A 13407-nucleotide genomic window follows, 5' to 3' on the forward strand; every position below is an offset into this window, starting at 1 on the left:
TGTTTTATTCTTCGACATAGGAGAATTTAAGACCAAGTTATTCTGGGTGTCGAACAAATTAAAGGCTCCATATTTCATAAGACTAAAAAACCTTTTTCGACCAATTATCCAACACTTAGCAAATTGTACTTCATGCCATATACATAGAATACATCTTTGATTATAGATTTTACTCCATTACTCCTTTGAACAGTATGATGTCAGTACCTTATGATTGTAATAAGCTATTACCTACAAGCCTGACCTTGCTCTTCTTTGAATCGTTGAAATTTGTTAACCAACCTCTTCGATCAATCATTTGATTTGAGCAACCTGTCTCGAGGAACCAGAGCTTGGAGACGACATGCTCATCTGTAATTGTAGTCATAAGCACCATACCATGAGATTCATATGAGTCTTGAAGTGTAAGGTTTTCTCTTCATCATCCTTGACTTTAGTCGCTCCCTTATCCTTCTTGTACCAACAATTCTTGGCCAAGTGACCCTATTTTTCATAGTTATAACATTGCACACTTTTCTTCTCCTGTTGTCTTTCTGATATGAGGTTCCTTCTCCTCTTTTCGAGGATTCGGAAGCCTTATCATCAACCTTATGCTTTTGAAGATTCACCTAAGACTCCGTACTCTGATTCTTGTCTCCTTTGCCCTTGAACTTATTGGGACCACCATGCTTCTTCCATGTTTGGGCCTGTAATGCTTGTATCGAATCTTGAAACTTTTTTCTCTCGATAATCCTTAGCTCATGTGCCTCCAATGAACCAACCAAATCTTCCTTTTTCATAGTTTCAAGATTGTTGGATTCTTGAGTGGCTACAATAACATGATCAAAGTAAGAGGTCAATGTACGTATTACCTTCTCAATTTTTATCTTATCAGCTAGGATTTCACGACAGTCTTTAATAAGATGAACAAGATTATGCACTTTAGAGACATAGTCTGCAATCTTTTCATCTTCTCCCATCTGTAGTAACTCATATTTTTGTCGCAATGTCTGCAATTTGATAACTTTAACCTTCTCACCATCTTCATAATACTTGACAAGAATATCCCATGCATCCTTCTCCAATTCAGCATGAGAAATCAGATCAAAATTCGTTGCATCTACTGCACATTGAATGTGGAATGCAACCTTGCAATCTTTCTTATTTGTATCCTTGTGAGTAACTCTCTGAGCATCATTTACGTTCTGAGCAAGCTCAAGGATGCCATTAGTAATTAATTTTAGGGTTTCTTGAAAACCAAACAATGACTGCATTTGTTTTCTCCATCGGACCCAATTTTTTCCATCAAGAATTGGAAGAGAATTGGGAATACCATTCATCTTTGCAACAAGCACGATTCAAGATCCATAGAAACACGACCACTGACGTGCAATTATTAAATATTTTATCAAGAAGAACGAACTAAAAGCTCTAGATACCAATTTATCAGTGTTGATGCAGTTTGGGTGGAAAAGGAAAGATAGAGAAAATAAAGAAAGAGGATGAAAGTTGTTATTGAAAAATTATTATTGTTGTTATTGATATTACACTATGTACATGTATATATACAAGTAGCTAACTTCCAACCCAAGTAACTAACTTGAACTTAGACTTCGATTATATCACAACATTACTAATAGATATACAATTATAACATATATTTTATAATATAATTGAATCATGAACGAAATACCTTATAGATTTGAAGAGACTGTTGTCTAGAGAGTAAATAAGAGAGAATTATTATTTTTATTATTGTCTAAGTTTTAGAGAGTATATTAATTGTTTAATGGGAAACACTTATAATAGATAAACGGTTGAGGGTAGAAATCTCTCAACTGAATGATATAACGCATCACAGTCCATTCAATCACACAATTCATCAATAATTATTGTTTAATAATAATTGATCATAATATAATTATCTATATAAATCATTAATTAATTCATTAAATTAAATAATTAATCTAACAATTAATGCATATTTTATTTATTTTTTATTTACTTGTTGATCTTTCATGATAGAGAGAATTATTATAGATTGCATCATATCCTCGGTAAATATTTGATATAAAAAAGATGTCTCACATATCTAATAACTTAAATTTTTTTATGGAGATGCATTGTCTCTAAATGTTGTGATTCTTGACCATTGGCTTGTTGTTATTGCTTTTAACTTTTTCAATAGAATCCCCAACAAGAAGTGGTAGCATATGCCGTCTTTGAGAGAGTGTAAGGCGGAGTATCACATATGACTCAAAATTTGACACATTTAAATCGTGAATAAAAAGAATTTTATAAAATATTTGTCACAGTTAAATCATCTTAAAATAGGGTTCATATTTAATTTGTCACACTTAAAGTGTGGTTAACTTATACAGAGCATCCAAAATTTTAAGACAAGTTTGACAACAAGTTTGGTGTTGAATTCTTAAGACTTTTTTGTCCAATTCTTTTCATAAGATCTTGGATAATCAAAGAAAAGAAAAAATGTTAGGAGTTAGAGAAAACTAATGATTTAGGACCACGAAGAAGAGGTTGTGACGCCACATTCTAAAACCTACATCTACATTCAAAGCTTTATGACATTCAGCATTGTAATATGATTTAGGTCTTGTATCCTATATTTAAATCTTACATTGTGGGTGTGGAAATAACCACCATAACTCACACTTGAAACCCAATAATTTATTCTTTAAGTACGAGTTTCCTTGACCGTATACTTCATCCAAACATCTGAATCTCACTCACATTCCATCACGTCGAATAAAAAATTAGGTACCACTTATTAGACCTAAAAATAAATAAAATATAAACCTCGAACGATAAACAATTAAACTTAAGGTAGGTCAAATTCCTCTCATTTGAATGAAGATTAAGCAAATGCTAAATAATCAAATACAAGATTGTCAAATCTTTCTTAAGTTGACATAGTTCCATAAAAGTCTAGGGAGTGTCCGAATTGATTAAAGCACAATAAAAATTAAAATTTTAGCAATTTATTTGTGTTACATATTTATAATCACTACTACAAATAATATATTTCATAACAACGATTTCATCTCACCTATCAAAAAATCAGGATATAATTCCAGGACGTGCCCGGTTTTTTTTTATAAAAAAAATATACAATACACTCCGCTGGTTATTTTAAAAACCGAGGGATAAAATTATTCATCGTATATGCTTCGAATCTCAGCAACCTCAGTTTATGTTTTTATCTCATTAAAAGTGGCGTCTTCTTGAATATTGTATTCTTAATCTAAAAATACACCACTTTTCACCTCAGTTTTATTTCCAACCGAGGTGAATATATTTCTCTGATATATATAACTTTAGCTTGTAATTTTTAGTTTCACTTGTCTAAACAACACAAACAAAACCCTAATTAAGAACCTTTAACAAAAAAGTTGTAAACAACGAGAACCATAAGTACATATCATCTTCAATACAAAGATGTTATATGTTTCGTGCTCTCGTTTGTTCTTCAGAGATCCAAATCATTTCTTTTACTTCTTCTTCAGAGATCTAGTACGTCAAACATCAATACTCATATTGTTATTGTTGTTGTCATGGTGTTGTTGAGATCTGAAACCCTAGAGATTTTCTTGTTGTTTTTGTTGTTGTTATTGATGTTGTTGTTCTTATTGTTGAAACCCTAAATCCTAGAGGTTGTTTATTGACGTTGTTGTTCTTGATGTTGTTGATTTTTTTTTGTGTTGTTGTTCAATGTAAGTTGTTGTTTTTTAGTTGAGTTTATTAAATCTATATGTTTTATTTTAGTTGTTGTTATTGTGTTTGAGTTTGAGATTGATAATGATATTGAGACTATGTTTTTTGTGATTCTTTGTGCAGCTTCGATGTTGTTCTGTCGAGTTGAGTTTATTATATTTAATGTTGTTGATTGTTTGTTTCACTAACTCTCTTTGAACATATAATTTATTAAATTGATTTTGAAAATAATCATATAAAAAATTATGGTGTATCTGAAATTTATCTAACACTGATTAATTATTTTCTAGCATTCTTCAATCAAATAACCGCATTTATATATTTTTTGAACACACACATTCATTGAAATCAAATATTTATGCATTTTTATCATATAACATCTACTTTTATGTTTCTTTAATTGACTTGCTAAAAAAACACAACTTCGTACTAAACATTCTTTGAAGGAGTTAAAAAATCTATAACTAAACGATATAATATCTTTTACCATGTAATCTCTTGAAGCAAAAGTGAATCACAAGTAAGAATTGTTATTTGATATTTCGACTAACTTATAAATTAGAGAACACCACTTATAATGAGTCTAATGCGATAGAATATAAAATAGAATAGATACAAACTATAACATATTACCATAAACATATGATCATAAATGATATATTATTTATTAAAATTCAAAAGACGATTGTTGAGAGAGCAATAATGAAAAAAATACTACTCTAATGGTCAACTAGGTTTTCTCTAAATAAATCTTCTAACGTGTCCATGATTAAATAGTTAAATGGTTAAGGACAATGATCTCACAATGAACTTAAGTAAAAATCCACCCCATCAAACTCATTTCATAAACAAAGTCCTTTCAACAATTCATCGATAATTAATATTTAATAACAATTATTATTATTATTTATATCAATAAATATTTAAATAATTGAATATATTAATTTATAAGTGATTAATTAAATAAATAATTAAATATGAGAGAGTATCTAGAGTAACAACGAGAAGTTAAACGATCTACATAGAAAGACGAGACACCATATCATTGTACAAAATCTTAAGACATTAAATATATGAAATTTATAGACATATCTTTCTCGATGTGAGACTAATCATTTACCTTTAAATTCAACAAATTTGTATTTTTCTTATCATGATATTTGTTTATTAGTTAAAGAAATCAATTTATTAAAACATGGCTTAAAAAATTGTATACCTGCCCATATCATAATAAAGTCTTAAGTCCTTGCCTGAGGATGATTATTTTTTCAGCTCCTAATATGATAAACTAGTTCTCTCACGTATCTTCATATCAATGTCAAATAGTAACCTATCATAAAAAACCTAACCATTTAAGTTTGGACATTCATCTGTAACTTGAAGATCATATTTGATATTGAAAGGAAAACTAATTAAATAATTATATATAGACAACGTGTTTAGTGATTTAAGCAAAATTTTATCTTTCTTAATTTGTATAGCTATATCTCAACCTTACCTAACAATTCATGTCACTAATATATCGATATACATACATATATGAAGTATAGAAAAATAGTTATAGCGTCATCCATTTAAATAGAAAAATTTACAAATAACAAATTCTTCTATTTTCATATATGTACGTCTATCATCTATCAAAGTGAAAATAACATCACATTGTGTCTAGTGAGTCATTTGAGTAAATGCTCCATTAACCTTCAAATTGTGCGTCTCCATATATGGATAGACATTATGATGAGCATTATCTGAGAACAAAGTTTTGTGGATTATTTTACCCCATCTTGGTGGTTGGCTAGGCACTCTATTACACCTACTAATATACATAATCTTATGAAATATATATATATATATATATATATATATATATATATATATATATATATATATATATATATATATATATATATATATATATATATATATATATATATATATATATATATCAATAAAAAAATACAAGTAACCATGGTAAGAAAACTATTAAAATTAAATTTTAGTCTAATTTATTCTTATAAAACTACTTCTAAATTAGTATAGATTATTTTTTTTATATTATCTTTTCGCAATCTAACATTAAATAAGGAGATTGAAAAAAAAATTATTGAACAACAAAATCTAAATGTTTCACATTGACAGAAAATCTATCATACAACAAAATTTAGATATTTGACAATCGAACAAAAATATCAAACACCAAAATTTAGATGTTTCGCAATAGAAAGAAAAATCTATCAAATAACAAAATCTAGATGTTTCGATATAAAAAAATAAGAGATCGGAAGAAAATCTACCGAATAACATAATCTAAATGTTTCACAATTCAAAGAAAATATAGAGATGAAAGAAAATAGTTCAAAAAATAAAATTCAGATGTTTCACAATCGAAAGAAATAAAGAGATTGAAAAATGATTTTTCCGATTCGACATTAAGTAAATTCGTCTCCCCATTTAAAATTTAAAGTAAGTATAAGAGATCCTAAAAATTTATTTTAAAATTACTTCAAAATAAGATTTAATTTGATCCTAATTAATCATATCTTAATTAGTGATATAAGATCAAAAGTTTCATCATCATCTTCAACCTAAGTACTTATTGAGTTTCAACCAAATAATTGAGATGTAAAAGATAAAACATACTAAAAGCAATTTCCTATGTTTTTATTGCATTGTCTAAAGAAGCACTTGATTTGTAAAACAAGATCATAAAACAAATTAACTTATGTCATACAATTCTAAAAAAAATCAAAGAACTAGAGAGTCCAAACTCCAAAACAAAAATTGTCTAAACCACTAAAATGATGATCATAAATATCTATCTCCAATAAACTAAGACAATTTTTCATAGAAGAAAATATCAAAGAAACTACTACTTATCTTCTCTTGTAAGCTTATCAAGAAGAGCAGTGATTAATGCATCTCTCTTTTCAGCCCTAGCTTCTTCTCTAACCCTTCTTTGTTCTTCTCTCTCTCTCCATCTTTGTTCCATCATCATCCTCTCATTCTCCAATGCTTCCATTGTTTGTCTCCACTCCATCTCCTTCATCCTCCTCTCATTCTCCCTTGCCTCAAATGCTTCCATCCATTGAGCTTCCATTTGCATCTGTTGCCTCATAAACTCCTCAAGAATCTCCTTCAAATTGTTGCTACCACCACCACCACTATCATTTCCTCCACCACCTACCACCATTTTTCCCTTTTTCTTCTTCTTTTTGCCAATATTACCCTTATGATCTCCTTCACTCTCTTCATTTCCTAACTCTTCTTCATCCTCAGAAGATGCATGCATCCCTTTCTTCTTTGATCCTCCTTCCGCTTCAGCCCACAGCATTCTTTGCATCCTTGCACTGAATATTGCTTGAAGCTCATTGTAAAATGGAAACTGTTGCTTTGTAGCTTCTATCTCCATTGTTTCACACCCCTTTATATCTCAAAAACAAAATAAAGTGCTCACAATATAAAAATCATATATTTTAATTAAAGTGCTATATAATATTTTTTTGAAAAGTTTACCCTACCCCTTAACAAATTGAAAAGGTAAGAAAAAGTACCTTATAGCGAGTAACAAGGTTTTTCCATTTGCACTTGCACTGTTCAGCGCTTCTATGATAACCCTTTTCCTTCATGTTGTTAGAGATAACTTCCCAAAGCTGTTTGTTTCTCTTTGTCTCCATGAAAGTTTGATCAAGCTCTGAACGGATCATGAGAAACTCCTTTGTTTCTTGGATGCTCCATTGAGGGAACCTATCGGTGACATCCATGTTAAGACTGCTAGTTCCTATGATGTTTTGAACATGTTGCTGATGTTGTTGTTGTTGTTGATGTTGCTGTTGTTGTTGTCTTTGTTGTTGATGATGTTGTTGTTGTTGATGATGTTGATGTTGATGATGATGGAGATGATGACCATCCATTGAAAATTGAATAAAAAAACAAAAGCAAAAGATAAATTCTAGTGATTCAATATTTTGCAAAGTCGTGTGAGAAGAGAAGAAGAGGGTATGGTGTTTTTGGCTATGGAGGAGAGAGAGAGAGAGAGAGAGAGAGAGAGAGAGAGAGAGAGAGAGAGAGAGAGAGAGAGAGGGAAAAGATGAGAGAGAAGGAAAAGATAGGAAGAATATATATATGTAGGTGGAGGGTAAGGTGTGAACACAAGGTGTGAATTGCTTAACATACAAGAGAAAGAAAGAAAAAATATGATAGTGAAATTTTCTTTTGCTTATATAGAAGAAATTTATTATCTCGTTGAATTTCTATCTATCATTCTTTTTATTTATTTTTTAATATAATCAAATGTATTTTATATCATTCTTTTCAACTTTTTCTTTTTTAAACTAATAATGCACTTAACTAGAAAAAAAGTAGAATAAAATAATATATGATTAAGATAATAAATTTAAAATAAGTTGACTAAGATAGAATATAAATAAGTTTAATCATACAAAAATGATAAAAAGTTATATTGTAATTATTAAAATTTATTTATCTTTTAATTTGTGTAAAAAGTACTTTCTCTTTTTCATAAAAATCATATCTCAAAATAATTATAATGTAATATTCTTTTTATTATTATATTCTATTTATCAACTTTCATTTCATTTAATTAATCTACTAATTATTATAAAGATATGCTCTAGTTGTTGTTTTTAAAAAGATTTTTTATATTTATTAAATAATCAATTATTATATAAATTAAATATATTAATTATTTAATAAATTAAAAAATATTTTTTTATTTTAAATTTCAGAAGGAGTATTCACTAAAATAAAATATATATTTTCTAACAAATTTTTTATCTAAATGTACATAGGTTCAAAGTGAAGTCTTAAAAAGTGACGCTTTTCTTTCTTTTTTTTGAAATTAAATTAATTATATTTCGTTTCAATTGAAAGACTAAATCGAGATGAAAAGTTGAACAGGTCGTAGGTTCGATTTCAATGTCTTTCTATTTTATTTTTCAATTAAAATTATATATCGTTTCACATTGGTTGTGTCTCCCCGCCTAGGAAAAAAGTCATTATATATCGTTTCATATTATTATGTTGTTGTTTTTGTTGACTCAACTCATTATATTTAATATTGATGTAACACCGCCTTTAAAGTTTGTTATTGCTCTTAACGTTGTTTTTATTGTTGCTCTTGATTTTGTATTGTTGTTGCTGAGATGACTCAACTCCTTATATTTAATATTGATATAACACGTCCTCAGCGAAGAGAAGATTAAAGGTCTTATAAGGGAAATTCTTTTTGCTCAAGTTCATTGAAATAATTAGATAATATGTTAGATTTGTGTTCTCATGCTAATGGTGTCTTTTTAAATTTTGTATTTTCTATCATTTTACTGTGTTCTTGATATTTTGGACTTAATAAAATAATTTTTTTTGAAGTATAAGCATTTGTTTTATTAATTAATTTATATATTTCATAAAGCATAACCATTTAATTAGTAAATAAGAAATTGTATTATCTAGTGAAATAATTGCAACCTAAAAAGAATGGTGAAGGGTAAGAAATTGAAAAACAAACATGCATTGTGTTGCTTCCTTTTCAACTTTTTTTATCATTCACTCTTTTTTATACGTAGGGGAAAATCAATTAAGAAAGCACAATGGGTGCTCAACCCAACAACATAACACTAATCCAACAAATATTCATCGGAAATAACTTACACAAGACTTAAGGTCGGATTAACACACCAAACAGACCAATCAATAACCCTACTAAATCTATTGGAAACCACAATTCAATCTCAAATAAAAAATTGGATCATCCCAAACACATCAATATTACATACCACCTTGAACAAAATAGAGTTCCTACAATTCCAAATCGCCCAACAGAATGCTACCCCAAACAACCACTAGAAATCAAAATTGAATTTAGATTTCAAATTCAACTTTAAAGCGCGTAATCATGAGAGTAACGAACCTATCTGAAGATCCATATCCATGTCAAGTCAGTTCATAAACCTTCTTCAAAGTTGCTTTGAAAATGAACAAGAATGAAAGGGATGTTATACATCCTCGTCGCCGTCGAAACACAACGGACAAACCAAATTGTGTGCACCCTTGATAATGCCACGTCTAACCAATTCCATCCTAGATAGTAAACTGTTATGAAGCAATCTCCAACCAAAAATGAGAACTTTACTGGGAATCCTTTATTTTCATAAATAAGACAAATCATTCCTAAAATTTGTCTTCATAACTTGCCCCTACCCTTTTTTTTATTAGGTTGAATTCTTCATCAAATGGTATAATTTCTTCTTTGTTGAACAAATGGTTATGTTTTTATGAAATACTTATATTAATAAAAAAAACAAATGTTTATTTTTTAAAATAAATTCCATTGAGCCTAAAATATAAAGAGCACCCTAAAAGTGACAAAAGATAAATTAGATTTTTCCTTAGTTAAAATTCTCAATCAAGATAAAAGGGATCCCTTCATACATATCCCTCGGTTAGAAGTCTCAACTGAGAGCAAAAGGAAGTGTCTTACATTTCACCTTTATTGAAACTCTAACTGAGGGAAAAAATCCATTACACCATTTTAAAAATGTTATCGTTGAGAATCAAATTTATGACCAAAACCACTTTTCACTTTAGTTGGCAGTTGCTCCAAAAAAAATAACTTTGTATGACACTCATTGTTACTTCACCCAAGGGTCATGCAAGATGCAAGGCAAATTAGTCATTAGCTTAAGGCTCCCCCAAAAAAATATTTTAGGCCCCAAATAAAATATTTATCAATATTAACTATTAACAAATTTTAACTGATTAAAATAAAATAATTTAGAATCTCTATCTTCCCTAAAAATTAGTCAATCAATATCATCTTTTTAAAAATTAATCAATATCATAATTAATATCATTTAAAGTATTTTATTTATCCAAGAAAAAGTAAATCTCTATTAACCCATATCAATTCCCTAACTAACGTCTCTCACTCTCCAGACTCCATTTTTCACGTTTTTTCATCTGCTCATCTTCTATTCATAAAAAAAATCTTCTTCTTCCCTTGAAACATATTGTCTATTGATCAAATTTTATCTTTGCGACTCAACCTCTCTGAATTTGACATCGTCTGGATTTTGAACGCCTATAAATCGCATACATCCCGACGTCCCGCGTACGGAGCGTCAGAGCCTTTCATCTCTGTCTGTTTCCAATTTCAGGTTCGTCAGAGCCTGTTCATGGATTATCATTTTCTATATTTATTTTAGAGTTTAGTTTATTTTGATTTCTTTAATATTTAGTTAATTTTTTTATTTTTATTATTTAAAAAAGAAAATGTCAAATAGAAAGTATGAATCTGGTTATGAAAAATTGAAGAAAAATCGAAAAGTTGAAAAACCAATTGATTCTCAACGTGGTGGTCTTGATAAATTTGTTATTGTTCATAAAAAGGACACAGAAGCAAGTTTAATAGGTGAAAATATGATAGAACAACCACCGTTAGATAATACTAAAAAAGGTGTAGAACAAACACCTAGAGATGATATTAACAATGGTGAAAACGTGATAGAAGAACCACGTATAAATAATATTGACAACACAAATAGTCATAATTTTGATCAAAAACTAGAAGATAATATTTTAGAAATAGAAGTAGAAGGGAACGTTGAGCATAATAACACTTCTAGTGAAGTACCTACAAATATTTATGATCCAGTACTATGGAAAAATATTGATGAAAAATTTAGAAATTTAATGATAGAAAAGGGTCCTATTAGACATGATAATTTTCAATATTCAAAAGATGAAAATAAAATATGTTTCTATTCATCATATTATCAACGAACACTATCAAATGGAGAAAAACATGATAGAAAATGGCTAGTTTATTCTAAATATTTAGACAAAGTGTATTGTTTTTGTTGTATGTTATTTGGTTCAACAAATGTTAGTTAACTAGCAAATGAAGAGACTAAAACTACTTAAATCATATTGAATGGGTTAGCTATTTTATCTATTGAAAGTGAAGGGTTAGAACTATTTGATTATAAAATTCTGATAAATGATTTTGCAGCTAAAAAACCTAAAAGATTAAAGATTTAATTGAAGTACACTGACAGTGTAAAAGGATATTGAAATAAATTTGACTTTTATTTTAAAAATCTACAAAGTAATGCAGACGGGTGATGGTGATGAATCGATAGTGTAAAATATTTTACAATGACAATCCATAGTAATTAATCCTAAAGATTAATATAAAAATTGATATTTTATATAATATACTAAGTCTCTTTAAAAATTTTATAAAAAAATCTCTTTAATATTTTCGTCTAAGGTCCCAAAATATTTATAAGCGGTCCTGGTCCTGTTTCATCCTCTCAATTAATCGAGATAAGAGATTTATTTCAATTAAAATAAAAACTCATTTTCACAATATTGATTAGTTTTATCTTTAAAATCAATATATATAATATGTTTTTTTAAGAAAGTATGAGTTTCATAAAATATATATATATATATATATATATATATATATATATATATATATATATATATATATATATATATATATATATATATATATATATATATATATATATTTATAGAGAATATCAATTTGGTTTAAAGGAGAGGGAAAAAATGAATTTATATAACAAAGATTATGTCTTCTTCAAAACATAATTTATCAAATTCATATTAAAAACTCGTGTGTATATTAAATTTTAGAATCAAAACTTTTTTTAATTGCCGGAGAATTGAATTCACATTGAAAACTCGTGTTTTTATCAAAATTTATTATTGAAACTTCTATAAATTATGGTAAATTTTCTTTTAAATGCGCGTCTAGTTTGCCGAATCCACATGAAAAACCAATGTTTCTACCTTGAAACTTCTATGAATCATATGGAGAATTTTCTTCTAAATATACTTCTAAGTGATATTAATTTACCAAATTCAAATTTAAAACTCGTGTTTCTTTTAACATTTAGTATTAAAATTTCTATAAATTGTGATGAATTCATTTCTAAATATACGTTTAATATAACAAATTCACTTTCAAAACTTGTATTTCTATCAAAATTTAGTATTAAATTTTCAATAATTGTTGTGAGTTTCCTTATGAGATTTATGTTTAATTTACTAAATTCACATAAAACATTTGGCATTTCATCTGAAATTTCGTATTAAATTTTTTAGAGTGTTCCATTATTATTTTTTTAAAAATAGAGATGAATTCTCCAATAAATATATATATATATATATATATATATATATATATATATATATATATATATATATATATATATATATATATATATATATATATATATATATATATATATATATATATATATATATCCACAGAATTCAACAAATTATTAAAAAAGAAAGATGTAGATACTTGAATAAAAACGTAATAGAAAAAATTGAGAATTAATTATTTTTATTGAATGTAAAAAATTTAAATCATAATTTTTATTAAGAATAACGAAAATAGAAAGGGAGAATAAATAATAGCATTAAATTTATTTAGTTTCTAAGATTGTGATAATCATCAAATTAGTATTTGGTTGCGATTAAAAAATTATCTTTTAATAATAAATTGATCATGTAAAACAGATAAAAATGAGTTAAAAATAAAGTTACTTATTTGAATAAAAAATTTAAAAGTTGATTGATAAATAAATTTTAACCTCAAATCACATTTAAACAAAAAAACTACAAATCTTAATTTTTTGTAAA

General features: G+C 27.5%; 2 protein-coding genes across 2 annotated transcripts; one reads left to right on the forward strand and one right to left on the reverse strand.

Annotated features, from left to right (window-relative positions):
* Window positions 1-6351: 6351 nt before the first annotated feature.
* LOC127127450 (trihelix transcription factor GT-3b) lies at window positions 6352-7849 on the reverse strand. The gene is made up of 2 exons (XM_051056638.1): window positions 7263-7849; window positions 6352-7132 (listed from the first exon to the last, which is right to left on the reverse strand). Exons 1-2 carry the CDS (start codon window positions 7620-7622, stop codon window positions 6581-6583), a joined length of 912 nt encoding a protein of 303 aa, XP_050912595.1. The 5' UTR covers window positions 7623-7849; the 3' UTR covers window positions 6352-6580.
* Window positions 7850-10998: 3149 nt separating this feature from the next.
* Window positions 10999-11619, forward strand: LOC127131105 (uncharacterized). Its single transcript, XM_051060039.1, has one exon. The coding sequence runs from the start codon at window positions 10999-11001 to the stop codon at window positions 11617-11619; it is 621 nt and encodes a 206-aa protein (XP_050915996.1).
* The last annotated feature ends 1788 nt before the right edge of the window (window positions 11620-13407 follow it).

This window comes from Lathyrus oleraceus, chromosome 3, assembly GCF_024323335.1.
Source record: "Lathyrus oleraceus cultivar Zhongwan6 chromosome 3, CAAS_Psat_ZW6_1.0, whole genome shotgun sequence".
NCBI classification, from domain to species: domain Eukaryota; kingdom Viridiplantae; phylum Streptophyta; class Magnoliopsida; order Fabales; family Fabaceae; genus Lathyrus; species Lathyrus oleraceus.